Below are 23,845 nucleotides of genomic sequence, written 5' to 3' on the forward strand. Positions count from 1 at the left end.
GAAAGCGGGGGGGAGCTGGGAGCTGCTACTGCTCGAACAGCCAGGTCTTGAGGAGTCTCCTGAAGGTCAGTAGGTCCTTGGTCTGCCGTAGGTGGATGGGGAGGGTGTTCCAGGTCTTGGCCGCGTGGTAGGAGAAGGATCTGCTGCCGGATGTTGTCCTGTGGATGCGTGGGACGGTGGCGAGAACGTGTTCGGCGGAGCAGAGCTGACTGTTCGGGGTGTAGAAGGTGAGACGATCGTTCAGGTATGCTGGTCCGGCGTTGTGGAGTGCTTTGTGGGTTAATAGTTTGAATGTGATCCTTTTGTTGACGGGAAGCCAGTGTGGGTTTCTCAGGTGGGCTGTGATGTGGCTGTGGTGGGGATGTTGAGGATGAGGTGTGCAGAGGCGTTCTGCGTCCGTTGCAGTCTTTTCTGGAGAGCTGCCGTGGTTCCCGTGTAGAGAGTTGTCAGCAACGTATTTTACGTCCCCTGAGATGTTATGCAATAGAATAAAGTGGATAGGCTTCTTTTTGCAGAGCAAAGTCAGTTTAAGGCATTTTGTTGGTAATGAATGACCAGCAGCTAAGGTTAATGTCGCTGTGTGTCTCTCAGACTTGGTGCGGACTCTAAAATGTAGAATTAAGCCATTCAAATTGATCCTTCGGGAGCCATTCATGTATCTATTGCCACTGGCAGCTACTGAGTGAAAGTAGATGTGCTTTCTTGGTGGGGTTTAGCTAGCTTGCATTATCAAGACCTAGGACCACCTAGGCTCCCAGTACATTGCATACTGGATATAGGATGTGATACAGTATATGTAGGAGAATGGTTAGGAGGAAGAGCTCTCTCTATGCAAGCATAGCAGATGAATGTTCATAGCTGGTCAACTGCTGTAACACGTCGTGTGTAATGCGGCTAGTTACACATTATTTTTGAAATAACAAAGCTTTTCCTATGTAGTCTTTAATTTTAACGTTTGTAATGTAATACTGTAATTGAAGATTATAAAACACAACTTAACAGCTACAGCTTGCTGGCTAATAAGCCAGTACTGCAGGGCAATGTGAGGTATTACATGGGGACTCTGAGGAACTATGGATATTAACATGGCAGATTGCTTTGTACAACACTAAGTCATCCGGGGACAGTGACTGAGGGAAGTAACATGTCCTTCATACCCTTTAAATATTTATTAGAGAGGACCACTCCACTGATGGGGTCCAACTGGGAATAAGACCATGCGGGTACATCTCTGCTTGTCTATTATTCAATGAATAAGACAATAGCACAAGTTCTTAGAAGGACACATGTTTAATGTCATTATTTTATCTGTCACCAATTATTAGCACTTCAAATTATCAAACTTACACCAATATACATCTTTTAACAATTATATGCTACAATTCCATTTATATGGGGAGGAGGCATGTATTGCGTCGCAAATCATTTGTGTTAAATTGTGAATCGCTATTTTGCAATGGATAAACAGCCAATATCACTTATTTGCTGAATTGCACATTAAATTTAGTATATTTCATAAGAAAGTCGATATGTTTGGAGGTGAAGTTTTGTGTTATTTTGCACAGCAAATACGAAAGCTTATTTAAACTCTTCCAATATATCTGATCTCCCCAAAACTCAGACGGATTTAGAGAACACACAGAAGCAGTAAATGGGTAAAACCGTCTGATACACCCCAAAAGAGAGAAATGCACAACCTGTATGTGGTGGTGCAATTGAAGAGAAGGAAAGATTGATAATTATTTAAGAACTGAATAAAGCAATGGTATGCACTGAGAGAGCATTTGTTAAGTGTAAAAAATACAGTTATTTGCTACAGTCTAGCATACCGCTTCCTCTTTTAGGAAAAAAGTACACTTTGAAAAGCTGCAACCTTTTATTTAAAATAAAAATGTCAATGTTTGTATTTTTTTGTTTGTGAACGAAATAAAACATTCGATATTTTGTGTACTGGTTTGATGTATACTTGTTTCTGTATTTTTGTGAACTCAGGTTCGCGCTGTAGAAATTGTTAGGTGAAGGTCCTGGGCTTCCAGCAGAGATTCAATGGGAGTCCATAGAAGTTAAAAGGTTAAGAAAATGTGTTTTAATGGATGAACAATAGAGCTCTTTTGGAACAAACTGGAGGTCGGACAAGCAAAGCAGAGAGTTATGTTAATCAGGCCGATGTTGCCAAGGTTGACAGGATTGGTTCCAGGCATGACAAGTTGTAGTGTTGGCCACACTGCCCTTGTGCCTTGGGTGGAGCTAAGCCCAGCTGTCTCACTGTGGGGCACACGGCGTACCTGCAACTCTCTTTTACTGCAGAGGTGAGTTGACAGCTAGAGTGAGGCCGGTCTGTGGTGTCTTTCTTGACTCAGGAGGACAATGTGATCTTTTATGCCTCCAGATTATCTCCTGGGTGGGTACCACTCCTGCAACTATAACAGGCCTTTGTGAGTTACTCTCTTCTCTGCTCACCAAAACAAAGGGCCACAAAACCTTTACAATAGCAGCCATGTTTTCTGCTTCTCAACTCTTAAAACATCTAGCCCCCATCAGCCTTTCTCAATGATGCTCCTTGATAGTCCTAATTTGTTGGAGCTCGGTCAGGCCGAAAAGGAGTCCGAAAATTTCAGAGGAATAATAGTCCTTCACCCATTGTTAACATGAGGAACATCAAGGCAAGCGCACCCTTCGCATAGTAGAGGCTTTATTGTCACACGGAACAGGTAAATCTGTGACCAGCCTAACCCCATGCTTAAGTAGAAAGGACGATTCGTAAATAAATAAGTCTTTAATTTATGCAATATTTTTGTGCTCCCAGACTCTCCAGATGATCTATTATGCCTATTAGAGGCTACACTCTGAAAAACATCTAGTCACTTGAACGAGTATATCAGGGCCATTTATTACCTCATGCGAATACAGAGTTTGTCCAGAAAGAATGATCTGATTTATGCATTTCATACCCTTGAAGTACATTAATGAAACAAACCTGTCTTTTGCTACCTGATTAAGTCTTGTGGCGATTAAGAATTGAAGGTTTTTTATACTTGTGCACCCTTTTCAATTGCGTTTACTTTAATAAGGAGCTTCAACACAATGACGTGCTGGACTCACTAAATCCAGTATAAACTCTCATAGGATCTTATGTCCACCGATAATGTACAGTGTACCAAAATACAAGCAAGAATTTCAAAACATACACAGATCACCGCAAAACCGATTGCAGACGAATAGCAAAGACAAGGGATGGAAATTGGAAAATGGAGTAAATATTTTCCTCTCACAATAGCTCCCTTTGGAGCAATCTTTCTGATAGTGACGTGAGTCTCTCTTGTAAAACAAAAATATCATATAATTAGAAATTATGGCAATTCTTAATAAAACACATATTTCAATTACTGTCTTTAATAATGAGAAAATCACAGTCATATCTTCAGATTAACACCTTAGCAAGGTTTGACTTTCACACACTGAGCAAATTCTATTTGAAACAAACAGACATACCACTAAAAAAAAAAGAGGTTCAACTCTCACTTTTTGTCTCTTTCCCATGCTACTTGAAGAGCTAATAGACTGGTCTTATTCATTTGCTACTGAAGTAAATGCCCTTCAACTGGCCCCATCTCGATTTCTCTAAAATGTTCTTGCTGCCTTCACAGCCGACCTCTCCATCTCCTAACAATCCCCAACTAACACCTCGTTCTTTGATCTCCTAAACCTAAAAATTACTGATGCACTTCCTCTTCCCAGCGTCTTGAAAGGAACACCCGCCAAATGTCCCCACATTCTTCAGTGCATCAAATGTTGCACCCTTCCTTCCATATCTAGAAACGACCTCACATATCCTAAAAAGTTCCACCCTACTTACTTTGCTAGAAATTCTAACACTTAGTTTGCTAAGACTTCTCTTATCTCAGTTCTCTCTGCCTTCTCCTCCAAGCTACCTGGCTGCTTTGAACAACAATCATAAAGGAATAGTTTATGCTTTGGCAAACCAGCATGCACCTTGCACCAGTCCCCACTGTTTTAGTACCCTAAATGCTGAGGGTATGAGTACGGTTAGTAAATTATGCACTAATGATGCGATGCAGTTTCACCATGTCACCACGCACATTTGATCTCCTTGCTAAATGAAAGTGGGTTCCTTCCCTAAAAAAAATGATCTCGACAACAAGCTTCGAAATTCAGTTTTATTCCTGAATCCTTAGGTACGAAAATCACATGAGATAAAGATCTTCACCAAAAAATGTTTTACCATGGGCAATATGCTTGCCAGTCCCAGATCCAATAAATTACTGATAACATACAGAACTATAACCTCCCGTCTCCCTAGATGGATTAAGGCATTGATAGAGGACTGTAACTCATATATGTAGGTTTTGCAGTTAAACATAGCGGACACATACTATGACTGCTAGGCCCCTGAGAAATATTAAATTTAAGTCAACCAAATCCCTGTGCTGGTTAGCTTACCCCATAGACATCCTCCAAAATGAAGGTGCCAATCATGCATCTTATTGAGATCCCTCTCATTTCCTCTCCATATAAGCCCTTATTCCATGTTAAGCTGTATGCTCCATAACTACTCCTCAGCAGTCAAAAACTGCAAACTCCATTGTTGAGATGGACATTGATCTTAGGATGCTGACAGGAACTTGGTTTAATGAAGGATCTCAACTGGTAAAGGATTGACTCCAGTCACCTTGGATGGTATGGTTGGGGAAGTGAAGAAAGATGCCTTAATTTACTGTAGCTCTCCACTCTGCCGCTCCGTGGCCTCTATCCCCACTTTTCAATACCTCATATTTTTACTTAATAGCAATAAATCAACCAATATGTCTGTTCTCTACCATCCATCTGGGGACAATTCAACACAGTCGATGATATCATGGCTCACATGACACGATGAATTATGCTTCCCAATAAAAACTATACACACACACACACATCCACCCCACCCTCACTGGGATAATCCTAATGACAGTTCATCTCCTTTGCATCAAACCCAAATAAAAATCACTTGAATCAGCGCTTTCTGGAATCTACACCCATTGAGGGGCTACTCTTAATCTAATCATCACTAAAGAAGATTCCATCTCATGTGAAATACTCATTATAACGGCTTAGTTATCAGATTCCTTTCTCAAGGTCTTTCTTTAGAACTATCCTTGAGGGAAACATTTAAAAAAAGGAGAAACAGTTGGTGTGAGATGTGAGGGATAAATAGCAGTGTCATTTGCTTAAAATGCACAACAAACCTACCGTAGCTCTCTGAAAATCAATGTGTGAATAGCAATTTATCTAATGATGTTCCGTCTGAAATGGTTAATACCACTCCATTGAGGGAAAAAAGGTTAGTAGGTCTACTTCTGGCACACAAAAATACCTAAATGATATATCGCACCTTGTACTTCAACTGCTCAAGCCCTAATCAGGAACTTTCTATGTTGCAATAACCACATTTTCCAAAACACATCTTCATTCTTCAAATCCCAAACCGAATCAGCCCCAAAAAAATCTTTGGCATTGGCAACTCTGTTTCAAACCTTCTGCTGCTGTTTTTGAGGTTGGAAAGAAATTGGATGACATTGTTTCTTTGACAATAGGGTTCAATTACTGAACATTTCTTCCAGCTCTCCAAACTCTTCCCATTGTTTGTAGAAACAGTTGGCCAAGTATCCAGGATTTCCCACAGGCAGACCTCTACTGCATCATTGCTAAATGTAAATCTTCCTGTAATGTGGCTGACCAATTACAACTAACCTTGCTGAAGACTTACTGCATTCTTGCACCTTATAGGAAGAACCTGATGAATCTCTCCCTATTGAATAGTTATGTCCTGGTTGTTTACACGTGGGTCAAGTCACCTCCCTCCTATTTAAAATAAAAAATAAAAATACATCGGCCGGCCTAACCATTTCCATTCAATCTCTAACCTAGCCTATTTTTCCAAGATACAGTAAAGTTGTGCAACAAAGAATCAATCTGTTAATGATAACAAGCTCCTTGATGTCATCCAATTTGGATTCAGAGCTAGTTATTTTTACTGAAACCACCATCTGCCAGACAATGTCCTGCATATTTTCTATAAATGAGAGTCTTGTCTGCTGGCACTACTGTACCTTTCTGCAACCCTTGACACTGTTAATCAATATTCTCATCCATACTTTAAACGCACAGGATGAAATTGCATCTCCTGAATGGGTTGATTCTAAAACTTTCCTAAACTGCGACCTTTTCTATTATTGACAACATGGCCTTCAGCTTAGATTCTTGACTCAGTCTTCAGTTAAACAAACGCTTCTGCTTTTGTGACAACAATCACTTCTGATTGATTCAGGGAATCAAACCTTTCCTTCTCAAACAGGAGGGGTGCTGGTCTCAAAGAATGTGGATTATGGGAATGCTATTCACAAAGGCATTTCCAAAAATCCATTTTGCTCCACTCAAAGCCTGCTTCCCAGGTTTTAGAATGCTATTCCGCCATCTCTAAGGAGAACGATCTCTCTTCCTCTTTTAAGCGAGAACTTAAATGATTTGTTCTTGATCAATATTTTTCTCCAGCCATACTATAAAAATGTGACTGGCCTTGATGAGAGTCTGGAGATCTGCTTAATCTTACCGTTATACACACACTGCTACTTCAGACCGCCTTACTGCATTTAGCTGAATATCCTTGATTTTTGATGTTTTCTACATATGATTTTTCTTTTTGACTTTGTATATAGGTTAGTATCTCTTGGAATCCAAACTCAGTTGCCCCTGTGGAGGGCAAAGTGTATGGCCATATGACTTCTCTCCTCTATAAAGCGCCTAGTTGCTCCTGAGCCTTGCATGCTGAACATAGAGCACTAATAAATAATTATACAAATAAATACATCTTCCCTTTAGAACTGGTTGCAAACAAATGCCTCCCTAGGAAGTGGGATGGAGTATTGCCAGTTAATCAAGGAAGTCATGCAACAAAGCTCGGGAAGCATACCATTCACTGCTAGCCTGAGATGCAAGGCAGTTTTGCAATGCATAAGTGTGCAAAGATGACTATGTAGCCACCCAGCTGGTGTTGACAACCGCAATGCCTCTAGAAAGAGAAGTAGAAACAAGCATGCAACCATGACTCTAGTGGAATGGGCCCAAATGTCTTCGGAAGCCTAGAAAGAATTGACCGTCCATTGTGTCCCGGTAAGTGCAGTTCATGTAGAATGACAATGCATGTCTTGGGTTCAGTCTGTGCAGTCACTCCTCCTTGGTTGGATATGGACGAGAAAGAGATAACAGACTGACTCACATAAAATGCAGAAATCCCCTACAGTAATAATGATGGGCAGGTACAAATATCTAACTTATCTGGGAAAAAAACTGTAAAAGGTAGAGAAACTGATAGGGCTTCAAGTTCTCTGATATTGCAATCTGAAGTTATTGAAATCATCAAAACTGTACTGTTCCTTACATTGATTAATGCCACTTTTGGTAACCAGTAAAAGCAAATGCATTACGTTAAAAGATAAATTAAAGTTTTATATGCATTTTAGCTATGTACTGTCAAGTTACTAGCTGCACATTAACGAGGGGATCCGAATACAGAGGCTTTCAAGAAAAGAAGAACTCAGTCAGCATGAAAAACAGATACTGGTTTGGCCATTCTAAAAAAAAAAATGACTTCTCGCCATATACTAACAATTCGTAGAAAAGTTGTCATAGTTGTCTCAGCTGTAAATTATAATTGCTTCTCATCTGCATGTAAGTACAGAACAGGTGATGTACTGGAGTATGCTCTTCAAGCTTCTCACAGTTAGTGTGGGGATATCAGAAGGTTAAGAGAATGGTTTCACAATATTATAATGAGATAGAAGTTTCAAGATGTTTAGAGAATTAGTTGATAATCTTTTGGCAGGGAACTACCTATGAGAGGCCTTCTCACAAGTTTAGTAGGGTACCACCCTTTTCCTCAGAAGTAAATCAAGCATTGTTGGGTGACCTTTCTCCATCGAGCCAGTTACTAAGTACAGATGGAGAAGCACACATTTACCCAGAAATAACTTGATATTTACCCTGGGCTGCCAATATCAGTAAAGCGCAACATCGAGGCCTAGACTATTAGAGCCTGGGCCCACGTAAATGCTCCTCTTTCAGGTATTTTGAACTGTTCTGCAAATGAAAAGATGCTGATCAAAAAAATAAGGAAAAGTGAAATACAGAGCTATTTACAAAAGATAATTGCTACTTGAAAAAAATTAAACCGAACATTTTCGAATATGACTTCAGGTATTTTCTTATTAAAATTGCTTTTCTATATCATATACTCCCGTTCAGAAAAATCCTAAACACTTCATGCCTGTTAATGGCGCCTTTTGAAGTCTAAGAAATCAATGATGGTACACAAGAATTACTATGTGATTTAATGTGAGCACAAAACTGCCAGGATTGGGAACGCTAAATGGCAAATCTTGCACAGTAATTACTAGACTCCTCGCCCAGTAGAGACATTAGTTGATGAATACCAGCATTTGTTCCGGCAAACGAACCAAATATTATTAATAATTATTGTCTACCATTCCAAAATCAGAAAAAAAGATAATGGACATGTTGAAGTTTGGTAATGTTGACCTTTTCGTTGTTTCCTTCCTGTTAAAAATGATAATTTTCCAATGCATCAAGAAATAAGATGATTACCTATATCCTGATTAATTATAAGCAAATTCCTTCCTCAAGTCCGCTCTATATAAAGTTGCTGCCTAAAGCTTTCTTTGTGAAAAAAAAAACATTTATATGTAAAACATGAATACAACAGGCAGAAAATACGATCCCAGGCATAAATCTCTATAAAATTCACCCTCATTGGCAAAACGAAAGCACATTGAAATATAATGGGATCTCGCACAAATAAAAAGTATTAAAGTAAAAAGATACTGGATTATACTCATAAGCATTTTATAGAATTAAGTCTATTTCTAAATGGGGCTTAAAAGAACCATGATGTTAATTTTTTTATTGACAGTGTCAGTGTCCTGATTTCTCTTACAATGGGAAACAAAGTTAAGAGATGATGACCAGTGAGAGTTTGCAACTCATAATGTAGCTATGCAAGGTGACAGGTACTGGTGAATATTACTCCTCTAACATAAATAAAACATAAATTTTGTTCATGAAAGCAGACAGCAAATGTAAAAAAATCCAAAAACACACATTTTTGAGCTGTTTTTGACATGGCATGCAAGTCTCGCCTCTCACATCCCTTGCAGGTGCAAACACAGAAATGAGGGCTTATTTGTCAAACTGTTTCTTTCTTAAAAGTAACGATGTCAGGTTTAGGTCAATATTTTAATCAAAAAAGCAGAACTGCACAGCAATGTACTGCTAGACGTGACCTGGTCACTTAACAGAAGCTGCATTATGTTTTCCATCTAAATCAGGGGTTACAACATTTGCAGACCCAATGTTCAAAGATATTTCTTTGCTAGATCAGTCCGCCTCGTCCACATTCACCTTTCAGCATGCTACTTCAAGTAAGCAAAAACATACTAACGTTAAAACAGGTACTCAAGTGTAACTTCCAGTAAAAAGTACCACTTTGTCACAGTCATTAAAGTTGCATTTTTGCGTAAGCTTACCTGCTGTTGGAAGTTCTCAGAAACGGAAAGCTCTTCAGCAACCACCACTTCTGTGTTCTGTTGGTCCGGGAAGTTCGGATCCGCACCATTCTTAAGGTGGCTGGACAGAGTTATCTTTGGTTCCAACCAATTGATCGTCGCCCCTGAAGCGAAAGGAAGTTTGCATGGAAAGTTGCTCATAATCCAGAGAACAGGAAAGGGATCTTTCATTAAAATCAGGGATGCCAACGCTCTGCAACCACAGGCGGCCAAACCTGTCACAGGAAGAGGTGGCTGCCTTTGACAACACCTTCTATAAATCATTAGCATGAGCACGACGATTGGATAGCTTTCTCCAATAAATGTAGCTTGTTCGTGAGAACATGAGATGTGAAAGGTGTAAGCAGACACTGGATAACGAAACCAGCTTTAGCGGTTAGGTTCCGTCACCTCTCTGGCAGGCAGTCGAGTCTACGCAAAGGCAAGTCTACATGCAAAAGTTTTTTTGGCCCTCAGCATCTGCTATTTTTTTTTTTTTAATGTAGCTCAAACAAAAAATATCTGTTAAGTGTGCTAGATTCACCATTGAAACAAGCACAATGTGCTCCACTTAATAAATAGTAACAGTTTGAAAGAAAGGTAGTAGCAAGCGCTTGCCAAGCTGTCACCTGCCCAGCTAATGATTCACACGGCTCTGGTTACCCCAGCATGCTTCTCAAAGAGGATGCATTTCCTTCATCAATTATTCAAATATTCCACTTGGTTTAAAAGACTGATATAGGCGGCAAAATAATTCTGAAGACCCATAAAGGGAGACAGTGCAGCAGAAAGGCCGAAGGGGGGTCTTGTAATTTGGGTTTATGTGTTTCACCAGTATAAAAATTAGAAAGTCTCAAAACAAAGATTATTAAAGAAATGAAAGTCTTTTCTAAGATTAGTCGCATAGTAAGCCCATCTACAATATCATTGAGCAATCTGGTCAGCAATATGGATAACTTATGCTGTTTTACAATACCCTTAAAACCGCTGTGCCATGTAGCCAGCAACCTACAGATGCACTTTCTATTAAAAGGTCTAATAATAACACTAAGGCAAAAAAAACTACAAAATCAACAAAACGTAAAAATAACATGAAATGATCTCTTGGGGAAGCACGGAAAGAAGTTATCTTGGTAGTACTTCAATCATCTCTTTTTTCAATGACAGGGGTAATACATAGGAGGAGGAGGATAATACGAGATTTCAATACTGCACTGATCTTCATCTGCAAGGCTCTTGGTGAACACCAGATGGGTTCAAGGGAATCTATCCAGAGGGGTTGGTATTACAAAATGTTCAACCCGACTGTTCCCATGCTTGGAAGCTGAGGTTCCAAGGCTCACTACACAAATAGTGCATCACTTGAGGAGTTCAGATTGGGAGTGGAAGACTCCAGGGCAGTAGCTGCATAAACATATATGGGGCCAGGCTTGAGCATGGCGAAGGCATATAGAGTGAAACAATTAATAACATTTCAGGCCTTTGTTCTGCCCCAGAAGAATGCAATGACACATCGCAGGTTCGTTGGGTACAGCTAGGAACACGAAATGCAAGCAATCAAGCAATGGAATGAAATTTGATTTTTTTTATTTTAGGACTCATTGTGTCCATGATTGGGTTATCTGGGGTCTAATATCAGGAGCATTTGAGAACGCCAAACAGAGTTTTATATATGGCATAAATTTAATAGAGTAAATGTCATCATTGTAGCTACAGCTGGTCTGGAGACACTCTTGAGATGCTGGTGAAATAAAACAGAGGTTTAAGGGGATTGCACTTTACAGGATGCCCTCCCATGATACAGAGTTCTGTTGAAACAAACATTTAATTGGACTGGCAGCCACATGCATACCATGCTGGTGGTAGCAGAGGCAAGATTTCTTCCTATGGTTGGCGAGGGGGTTTCAATTGGGTGCAACCTAACAAGAGTTATGAGGATTCTAAATTCAATATTTACTTTTCGAATACCCATGAAAAGCACAGATCTACCTTTTTTTAACTGCAGGACTTGAGCTCTATTCTGCCTATTTCTTAATGTAGTCTGAATACTGCATGCTCCATAAACAGAACCGATCCCTGCACAAAACATCAAGTGCAGTAAGGCTTGAATTTTCCCATCTCTCTACTAAGTCATCACCAAACTAACTTTGTTAACCTACAAAGAGACTCAAACTGTACAGGGCAACAGCCGCACCTCACAGTTATCGTGGTTGGAATCAATCAATTTTTATCTTAAACACTTTGACTGTCTTTCTCAGGGACGCTCTCCTTTGGAAGCTAAATAAAGTGCCAAGTTGCACGAAATGCTTTAAAAACTTTAATACATCAATCAAATATTTTATTCTATTATGCCAAAAGGGGTATTGATCAGACTGGTGCCTCAACTTTACTCCTTGTCCTTTCATGCTCTTTATTTACACTACTGAAATTACAACAAGCGGGTTGGTGATCAATGTCAACATAATTAACAACAGATTTAAAAAAAAGTTTTCTAAAGTACTGCATGTCGCCTTTCGGATACCTCAGAGTGCTGAATACTGAGGAAATACAGTGTAATGACTGATGGAGGAGTTAGGGTCCAGTCATCCGCAGTACCTGTTTTTGCTGCTTTCATTTGAAGGCAAGTCTGAATAGTTTGATTTTGAAACGATTCCTTAAAGTATGTGTATTTAGATTAAAAGCTCAAGCTAGGGTCACAGGATTTCCAAAGTCATGGTCCTTGTATTACCAATGATCTGCCCGTGTACTTGGATTTTATTTGTTTTTTAGGTGGAGATTGACAGCGCAACTGTCTGCAAGACCTACTGTTACCATGTCCTTTAACATATGAAGAGAGGTCTTTCTGTCCACCCAGGGGAGTATTTCTGTTTTGTCTCATGCTACTGGCTGTTTGACGTTTCATTCCTCCTCCTGTGAAGTGCATGCAGTGCAATAAATGAGGGACTATTCTACATCTAAAAAATATAAGGATTAATTGCACTCTAAACTCTTTACCTGGTACACACATTGTTTACTGAAGCTAATCATTTTTAGCTATCTGTCAGAGACCATTTAAGCGGTCTGTTGGCAGATCTATTGATTGCTTCCAATACTTTACATATACTTACAGGTGGGCATTGATCATGATTGAATGGCTATGTTATGCATTTCAATGTGTCTGCTCTTCGTTCAATGGCTTTACTCTCTAGCCTTGTTCCTTTTGACCAGGAGCACTTTAGTCTCACAATGCTTTGACTGGATTTGCTGCATCCTTCACTGCATAGTATAGGGGTCTCTTCTCTATATTTTAGCTTTAGCATTCCATGAGATCACATGGTTTTCTTTGCTCTCTCTTCCCCATGCTGTTTTTGTTCATGATAATGCTTTGGCGAAAAAAGAAAAAAAAAACATGCTGTGCTGAAAAACAATCTTATTGCATTGTTTCGAGAATCCACTTATCAGTGACAGCCACCGCATCACTGTGGTGATGCAGAAATGTTTGAAGAAGTACAGTGGCAAGACGATCATAGGTCATTACTGCTGGGTGGGCACCCAATTCCTTCATTACTTAACTGAAACACCCAGTGAGAAAGTTTACTTGCCAGTTCAGGAAAGAGTGTGGTTACTGGTTGCATTTCAGCCTGTACCCAGGCTGTTACTTAAAGAGGAGGCTCTGAAGCACCTTTGAGGCTTTAGCCCCACACCGGACTCCCAGCTTCCCCTCTTAATGAAAACATCTTAATGCAAACATGAACAAAAAGTGGGTGGGCGCGCCACGAAGGAGTTAGTGGACAGGCACCAAATCTGAAATTGTCAACCTTGGAAGAGCCCTTGCAGCCTATGGAGCACCAATGTTTCAGTGTTGGAGAAGAAGGGTTCTCTAGCTTTTATGGTGTATCGGCCAATGCAATCCAAACCCTACGGTTCCTACAACTGTGGCTGAATGAAAGCATGGTACTGTTGGACCCTGATTTCGAAGGCAGAAAACAACAAAAGCAAACAAATAAACACATTGTTGCCCATTAACAGTACTGTTGCTGGACTTAATGAATCAATATAAAGCTATTTGTGTGATTTTTGAAAAAGCAGCAGCCTAAGGTCAGTTCTTCTCTTCTGAACAAATTAATGGCACACTACTGAAAGGAAGAGGTGCACTGGCTAACTGCCAGTCGAGATAATAGGTCCCAATTTTAGACTGAACTGTGCATTTTTAGGTAAAAATATTAACTCGGGGGAAACATTCTTTATACCCGAACTGCAATTTTAAACATTGTTGGCAGTTTCCAAAAGCACCATTAACAGTCGTATTGGAAAATGTCTGCTAAAATAAGTTTTCAACTCAGATTTCCTGATTTTTCATTTTTTGTTTAACAGTCAACAAAAAAAGTCAAGAAAAACACTTTAGCAGACTCAATATTTATACCTCTTATACTCAATAAAAATGAAAAACCATTGATATGTCATGCAAATATCTTATTACCTTAATGTTACAAAATGTAATGACAGAAGTTGCAGTTATAATGAAAACTTAACTTCAAATATCAAAGACGTTTCTTACTGTCAGTAGGGTGTCAAAGGAAATTACATTTCGTAATCATGTCACAAAATGAAAAACAATTTAACTTTGAAAAATTAATTTAGCTTCCCTTTTAACTTTTGTCTGTAAAACATTCATTTTGCTGAAAGTAATAATTTTGTTCAGTCATAAAAACGTTGTATTAACTTAATTATTGGAAAAATATGATAAGGTGTTTATGAAAGTAAAAATCATCAGTGCATAGCCATAGTACCATTTTATAAATACAGAGCAGTGTAAATCGGCTTCTATAAAATATAAGAGTATGGTGATGTAATAAATCCTCTGTGTGGAAGGCAATCACGCCAGGCTCTGGTTCAGGATAAATTTATTTCTTGAAGTAGTTCAATCATGATAGGAAAATGTCCTTGAAATCATATACAATTAGCCTCCACAGCCAACACGTGTTTCGTCCAATGAGAGATCCCTCTCACGGACTTCATCAGGGCTGTAAAATTGAGAACACATTTGTATCTAAGTACATGTCATCTCAGACAGACAAGTTAAGAGCAGAAATTATAATGAATTTTGTGCAAATCAAAACATGCTATCTGTGACTTAATCTCCCAAAATTAGACAATAGAAAAAATGCCGCAATCCATTTGTAAAGGGTCAAACATTTTGAGTCAAGTTCTCAAAAGTAGTCAATATTCAACCATATAGGAATTATATCACCAAGTGATGATGTGTTAGAAGAGTTATAAATAAGTATAAACGTCACCAGAATAAGGGATGTAAGGAATATAGAACAAAGAATATGTATATATAGAGTGAGAGAAAAAAGAAAAGAAAGAGAAAGACCTATTATCCCACAGATATATATTATCAAAGTATCAGGAAGATCAACAAATAAACATAAGTAGATAGAGATATAAAGTTATAAAGTACCAGTCCTATAATAATAGATAACCCGATCTGACATTGCGCGAAAATGTGTCTAAACCTATGATAGTATCGGAACTGTGAACCCCATCAGAGTTGAGACATACCTTAAAATCAGGTACTGCCTGTGTTCAACGGTACTCTTATCGTGGTCTAAGAAATCTATAAAGGCAAGAAGTGCGAGTGACTATTGGGATGACTATTAATAATATGATGTCTAGTAGAATTGTTCGTGCCACCACATCTAATAATAACCAATACGGTCTATCACTGACCTCGTGTGATGAACGCAGTTAATTATCACATCCCAGTATAGTACTGCAGGAATCCTGATATGTAAACTGGAAACGAAATGGAGGAAACGAATGCCATCATTTCGAATATAGTAGAAAACAACTCAATAGAGAAACTACTCAGCGTTAAGCTCGAGTAGTTGAGTACACAACACCCCTCAGCAACGCTCACCTTAATCAAATATGCTAGTATCTTTATGGGAACATCGTAGCCGTGGTCAGATCATTGCACGGCGTTCCCTATGACCGAGATCTATCTTCGTAGAACGAGCGTCTGAGAACCGGCGCTTTTGTTTGTAATCACGTTCATGATAATAACATAGAAGAGGGACTACAGTCAGCGCGCTGGTGAAAGAACAGGCGCCATCTTGAAAGGGAGTTGATATGAAGTAAATATATAAATTATATGTAAGCGAACAACTAAAACTTATTTCTGAGCCCAAAATTTGTATCCAACACTTACAGAATAGTGAAGATACGACCATTAAAAATACGCATCAGCAAATAACTATAAACAGTGAACAAGAAGAGAGACTACCTGCTTAAACAAATGCTAATCTATTTGGGACATCGTTAACGTTGGAGCACACTAAAACTAAACCAATTAAAGCAGACTCCAGGTTTGCCTAGCCTTAAAAAGCGTCTCATAGTGACTTCAGCCCAATATTAAGCCTAGACATGGAAAGAAAGTGTAATGATATAATACCCACTATCAAATATGGCACGAGAATAATGAGGGAAAGACAGAGACAGAATATTGTAACAGGTAAATGAAATATCGAAAATCGTTGATTGTAAGGGACACACAATAATCAAGAATCACAAGGTGTATAACCTAAAAGTGCAAATTCTAAGAGAATACGTTACTAGTAGTCAATATATAACAGTATAATTGATAATCTACTATGATACATCCAAGTTAGTTCATAGTGTGACCCTAAAGAGAAGTTTATATATTGTTCATAGTCAAATTAATGAGACATCATATATACACAGTGTGCCGCGTTGGGCAAGATACAACATATTTTCCAATAGATATGGACATAGTTCAGCATAGAAGAAAGTTAGTGAGGAAATCAACATAAAAAGAACAGAATTGGGAAATATGATATACAGAGCAATGAATAAATATATATATGTACAACTTTAATCAATATCCTATTCACCTAGAAAGTACTCCATTTCGAAATTTGTATTCAGTCCATCTTCTACCGCTCTGAGTTTTAAGATCCATTGGCACTCCCTTTTTCTGAGGGCTAACTCTCTGTTGCCTCCTCTAGGATCTTTATTGATACGGTCAAAACCAAAAAATTCGAAACTACATATATCATTCTGTTTATGGCAATGCCGAATATGGCTTACTATAGGGTATCTCTCATCTTCATGACGTAAAGCTCTGAAATGTTCACTTGCCCTAATTCGCAGAGGTCTGATGGTGCTACCTATGTAATAAAGCCCACATTTACAGATGATCATGTAGATGACAAAATTGGTGTCACATGTAATGTTGGTAGATACACTGTTTAGTGAAGATGAGGAGCCTGCATCATAGTTTTTTGAAACGCCTGTTGTATGATATACAGAGCAATGAATAAATATATATATGTACAACTTTAATCAATATCCTATTCACCTAGAAAGTACTCCATTTCGAAATTTGTATTCAGTCCATCTTCTACCGCTCTGAGTTTTAAGATCCATTGGCACTCCCTTTTTCTGAGGGCTAACTCTCTGTTGCCTCCTCTAGGATCTTTATTGATACGGTCAAAACCAAAAAAATTTTACATTTTCCCGGAAATATGATCACCTAGTTAAAAAGTGTGAACCTCCAAAAAACTATGATGCAGGCTCCTCATCTTCACTAAACAGTGTATCTACCAACATTAGTGACATAAGTTCTAATTCGAACATCTCTAGACAGGACAGGATAGAACAACAGGGCACTCCCTCTTTTTTAGCGGAGGTCCAACGAATAAGACAGGGACAATGGGAAGGAAGTCGACACAGAGCAGTACCAGAAAAACCAGACGGGGGGGCAGAGGTAGAGCATACAGACTCAACGTAAGGAATGAGAACAAGGTCTTGGAACAGGGGGAAATAGGAGTACACAACAGAGACTCCATCAATGTGATTAATCTCTCTAATCTGGTACTCACAACCGATAGTCTGTCACTTCTCAGTAAAGGATTAGGCTTTTGCCCAGGAGACTTTGGTGATTTCCAGAGAACTAAAATTGACTTTTTCAAGTTTACTCGACGTCTCAAACTGAGAAAATTTTTTGCTAATCACCCTGATCGGACAGACACTAGCACCGTCTTTGTTGGTCATAATGACGACCAACATTTGTCCATTATGGATGTACAAGATATGGCCACTCTCCTGTCTATTGCGGATAGTGAACAAGATCCTAACACTATAACACGTATTCTATCAGATCTGGATATCCCATCTGACTCACTCCCGAGTGGTTTGAGGAGGAAATCAGATTGGATACCGACATTAACTAAGGACAACTGTGTGGATACTTTCTTCAAATTGGTCTGGCATGATTTAAATAAACTAGAGTTACACAATAAATCTCGCCAACATGTTTGGCATCAAAACCTCACTCAGATAGAAATGCAGTACTTAAAATCTTTACAGAATAATGAGGAGATTACCATCAGAGAGGCAGACAAAGGAGGCAATATTGTGATTATGAACACCGCAGACTATGACCAAGAAATATATACCCAACTCACAGATGCTTCCTGCTATGAAAGGATATTATTTGACCCTATCCCTGCTCTCGCTAATAAAATTAACAAGCTTATACACAATGGTTTGGATCGATCACTGCTCAAAGAAGAGGAATACCTGTACCTACGGGTACACAGACCCAGAAATCCCTGTATATACATATTACCTAAAATTCATAAAAATCCCACTTCCCCCCCAGGGAGACCTATTGTATCAGGGATTGGTGGACCAACTGAAAAATTGTCAGAATATGTTGACATTTTTTTACAAACTATTGTGGGGAACTTACCATCATATATTAGGGATACGAAACACATCCTTAGCATACTGACAGACGTTACCTGGGAGCCAGGTATGATTCTAGTTACACTTGATGTAACCTCCTTATATACTAGTATTATTCATGAACAAGGCAAAGAAGCGCTACGCCATTTTCTTTACAAGAGATCAGCAGTTCTATATGGCCATACACAAATGTTGATTGATATGGTTGATTTGATCTTAAACAATAATTTTTTCCTTTTTAAAAATGACTGGTACCGCCAAAAACGTGGTGTAGCTATGGGATCCAAATTTGCACCATCCTACGCTAATTTATTTATGGGATTTTTTGAACATAAAAAGATCTGGAGCACCGAAGGGAGTAAATGGGTCTCAGATATACTATATTGGGCTAGATACATCGATGACTGCCTTATGATCTGGACAGGTGACCTACAAGAACTGGATAACTTCATAAACTATCTCAATAACAATGACTACAATATTCGATTCACTTCAGAACATAGTGATTCCAGCATTTCGTTTTTAGACGTGGAACTTTTTATTTTCAACAACAAGATTGAGAGTAGACTTTACAGAAAAAGCACCTCTTGCAACTCTATCTTGCATGCAAGGAGTGCACATCCAGTCCATCAAATCAACTCTATACCGTTTGGCGAAATGATAAGAGCCAGACGGAATTGTAGTCTAGATGAGGATTTTGACGCATGTATAGAAGACATGGCCATGAGATTTAAAGTACGGGGTTACTCCACCCGTGTGATTGACAGAGCCCGTACTAGAGCCAAGCATATAAAGAGGTCTGATACATTGGATAAAAAATCTAGAACTAGAGACTCTACAATCCGCTGTGTCACCAGCTACACCAAAACTGCCAATCTGTTACGTAAATGTATGAATAGACATTGGTACATCTTAACAGCAGACCCTACTCTCAATAGAGTGGTGCCGGATACCCCGGTGTTCACTTATAGAAGGGGTAGAACTCTCAAGAACTTTCTATGTTACAATTATCGCAATAAACCCAATCCAACTAATTGGCTTACTAGCCGTGGTAAAGGTTTCTTCAAATGTGGCCATTGTGGAATGTGTAGATGGACCAGGTCTGGGATCACCACATTCACAAGCTCTACTGGGGTACAATACAACATTGACTATAATATTACATGTGACACCAATTTTGTCATCTACATGATCATCTGTAAATGTGGGCTTTATTACATAGGTAGCACCATCAGACCTCTGCGAATTAGGGCAAGTGAACATTTCAGAGCTTTACGTCATGAAGATGAGAGATACCCTATAGTAAGCCATATTCGGCATTGCCATAAACAGAATGATATATGTAGTTTCGAATTTTTTGGTTTTGACCGTATCAATAAAGATCCTAGAGGAGGCAACAGAGAGTTAGCCCTCAGAAAAAGGGAGTGCCAATGGATCTTAAAACTCAGAGCGGTAGAAGATGGACTGAATACAAATTTCGAAATGGAGTACTTTCTAGGTGAATAGGATATTGATTAAAGTTGTACATATATATATTTATTCATTGCTCTGTATATCATATTTCCCAATTCTGTTCTTTTTATGTTGATTTCCTCACTAACTTTCTTCTATGCTGAACTATGTCCATATCTATTGGAAAATATGTTGTATCTTGCCCAACGCGGCACACTGTGTATATATGATGTCTCATTAATTTGACTATGAACAATATATAAACTTCTCTTTAGGGTCACACTATGAACTAACTTGGATGTATCATAGTAGATTATCAATTATACTGTTATATATTGACTACTAGTAACGTATTCTCTTAGAATTTGCACTTTTAGGTTATACACCTTGTGATTCTTGATTATTGTGTGTCCCTTACAATCAACGATTTTCGATATTTCATTTACCTGTTACAATATTCTGTGTCTGTCTTTCCCTCATTATTCTCGTGCCATATTTGATAGTGGGTATTATATCATTACACTTTCTTTCCATGTCTAGGCTTAATATTGGGCTGAAGTCACTATGAGACGCTTTTTAAGGCTAGGCAAACCTGGAGTCTGCTTTAATTGGTTTAGTTTTAGTGTGCTCCAACGTTAACGATGTCCCAAATAGATTAGCATTTGTTTAAGCAGGTAGTCTCTCTTCTTGTTCACTGTTTATAGTTATTTGCTGATGCGTATTTTTAATGGTCGTATCTTCACTATTCTGTAAGTGTTGGATACAAATTTTGGGCTCAGAAATAAGTTTTAGTTGTTCGCTTACATATAATTTATATATTTACTTCATATCAACTCCCTTTCAAGATGGCGCCTGTTCTTTCACCAGCGCGCTGACTGTAGTCCCTCTTCTATGTTATTATCATGAACGTGATTACAAACAAAAGCGCCGGTTCTCAGACGCTCGTTCTACGAAGATAGATCTCGGTCATAGGGAACGCCGTGCAATGATCTGACCACGGCTACGATGTTCCCATAAAGATACTAGCATATTTGATTAAGGTGAGCGTTGCTGAGGGGTGTTGTGTACTCAACTACTCGAGCTTAACGCTGAGTAGTTTCTCTATTGAGTTGTTTTCTACTATATTCGAAATGATGGCATTCGTTTCCTCCATTTCGTTTCCAGTTTACATATCAGGATTCCTGCAGTACTATACTGGGATGTGATAATTAACTGCGTTCATCACACGAGGTCAGTGATAGACCGTATTGGTTATTATTAGATGTGGTGGCACGAACAATTCTACTAGACATCATATTATTAATAGTCATCCCAATAGTCACTCGCACTTCTTGCCTTTATAGATTTCTTAGACCACGATAAGAGTACCGTTGAACACAGGCAGTACCTGATTTTAAGGTATGTCTCAACTCTGATGGGGTTCACAGTTCCGATACTATCATAGGTTTAGACACATTTTCGCGCAATGTCAGATCGGGTTATCTATTATTATAGGACTGGTACTTTATAACTTTATATCTCTATCTACTTATGTTTATTTGTTGATCTTCCTGATACTTTGATAATATATATCTGTGGGATAATAGGTCTTTCTCTTTCTTTTCTTTTTTCTCTCACTCTATATATACATATTCTTTGTTCTATATTCCTTACATCCCTTATTCTGGTGACGTTTATACTTATTTATAACTCTTCTAACACATCATCACTTGGTGATATAATTCCTATATGGTTGAATATTGACTACTTTTGAGAACTTGACTCAAAATGTTTGACCCTTTACAAATGGATTGCGGCATTTTTTCTATTGTCTAATTTTGGGAGATTAAGTCACAGATAGCATGTTTTGATTTGCACAAAATTCATTATAATTTCTGCTCTTAACTTGTCTGTCTGAGATGACATGTACTTAGATACAAATGTGTTCTCAATTTTACAGCCCTGATGAAGTCCGTGAGAGGGATCTCTCATTGGACGAAACACGTGTTGGCTGTGGAAGCTAATTGTATATGATTTCAAGGACATTTTCCTATCATGATTGAACTACTTCAAGAAATAAATTTATCCTGAACCAGAGCCTGGCGTGATTGCCTTCCACACAGAGGATTTATTACATCACCATACTCTTATATTTTACTTTTGTGAGTGCTCTGACAGCTGTTTGTTGTTACTGTCAGTTTCCTTTGAAACATTGGAGGAGTCAGGAAGATCCTCCTGTCATGAGCACCATGACAAATAATATTCTGTGAACTCGACTGTATGGACTTACTGTGAGCGCCCGTTACCTATGCCCTTCTTCCTAGCGGCTTTCTTCTAAATCGGCTTCTATACATTTCCACTGAGATTCCCATCTACTCTTCCACTTGCACCTGATCAATTATGGTGACTTGAGACTTGCAGAAGGTTGAACGCTCCATCATGGCTGCCACAGAGAATACGGTCTTCCTCGAGCTCAACTAAAGATATCTCAGCCAGGGAGCTATTGTGAATTCTAAAGGTCCTGCTTGGTAGGCGACCCAAAGCATGCTTTGAAAGACATCAAGGGTTATCTAAATTCTTGTTTGTGTGCAACTAACACAGGTCTGGCCTTACTCACAATTGTTTCTTGGCGGAAGAATGGCAAGCTTTTTAACAGTAGCTATAACTGCTATAGTCTGAGTGTAAGGAAATTGAGCTGCGAAGGGTACAAAGGGCCGGTATGACTTCTGGGTACTTATTCTAATTTGTCCAACAAATGTTTTGCCCCTTCCTGAATATAACAATGTGGTGTCACTACTCATTGGTGCATGGAAGGCTTATTGGGTCTACGCAATAGTAATTCAATCCAATTTATCTGCCTTTCACATTATTTGTTGAAGTTCTCTTTGAGTCTACAGATTCAATAACCTTTTCATCCATAGTATCTGCAGTATTTAATATCAACAGATCTTTACCCATTTCCAAAAATAGATTAGTCATTTGTTTAATGTGAGCTGTCAGGTTGAAAGTTTGAAATTACCACGAAACGTTTGCTTGCTAGGAGTGTCATCAAGGTGACAGCATCGCTAGCCTCACAATCTCATCCACCATCTTAGTTACCCAAGATCCACTTACCATCCATCTTAGTAAGGAAAATGAATGGTGCCTATTACAAGGATAGTCTTTTGCTCCTGCTCTTCATCAAAAGACATGTTAGAAACTAGTCAACCTGTTTAATTAATAACAAACGTTTGTTTCATAAAATCTTCAAATATATATGACTGCTCTTTGTGGATGATTGGCATGACCCTCAGGTGAACAGAAAAATATTATATATATTTATAGTGAAGTTAGATAAAGAGTGTACGTACAGACCAAAATAAAGCTTGTGCACAGCTCTTTCCCAAGTGAATATTTCCAGTTGTGTGGCAACTGTAAGGTTCTAAAATTTAAACGGAGGGTGTTTTTCCATTAAGAATTCCACCAGTCTTGCTCAGAAATCATGTCAATTTGGCCTCAACTTTGACTTCAGTCTTATAGTAAGCTTCCTGTCCCATCCATCATCTTGCTGTTGTTGTTGGAAGCCTGTACAAGTAACATGCTGTTATGCGATGTGCTTGTAAGGTCTTTTTAACATAATCAGCTTTCAAGAAAGACTGCTGTCCTGATGATGCAAGCTTGTTTAATATCTGCAGTATAGCCACCGTGGTCTAACAAGCCTCCTCAGCACATCAGTAATGCCATTTTGATGTGGAAACTGCGAAGTATAAAAATAATGTGATGCTCTACATAAGTGTCAGGTCAACACCAATGTATTTCCTTCATAAATTTGCAGAGTGGTGCAATCATGCATATTTTCCATGGATTTGAAACATCTACTGCATTTGCTAGCAGCCGCTGAATAGCAACTGCCATGGAATCCGTTTCCATTTATGGGAGGAGAGCAGTTTTATTAGTTGGTGAAGGTGGTCTCTCTTTATTCTGACTAGAGTGGAAAGCAGACCGACGTGCAAGCACCATTGGCACTCTCTTTTCAAGCAGGTCAGAAACATGCCTGAATAATC

General features: G+C 38.8%; 1 protein-coding gene across 1 annotated transcript in view; it reads right to left on the reverse strand.

Moving 5' to 3' along the window:
• The window catches only part of OSBPL11 (oxysterol binding protein like 11), a 242,558-nt gene that overhangs the window by 74,860 nt on the left and 143,853 nt on the right, over positions 1 to 23,845 (reverse strand). Inside the window, exon 7 of the mRNA XM_069224292.1 lies at positions 9,600 to 9,742. Coding sequence (XP_069080393.1) covers positions 9,600 to 9,742 — 143 coding nt within the window. The remainder of the gene's footprint in view (positions 1 to 9,599; positions 9,743 to 23,845) is intronic.

Source organism: Pleurodeles waltl, chromosome 3_1 (assembly GCF_031143425.1).
Source record: "Pleurodeles waltl isolate 20211129_DDA chromosome 3_1, aPleWal1.hap1.20221129, whole genome shotgun sequence".
Taxonomy (NCBI): domain Eukaryota; kingdom Metazoa; phylum Chordata; class Amphibia; order Caudata; family Salamandridae; genus Pleurodeles; species Pleurodeles waltl.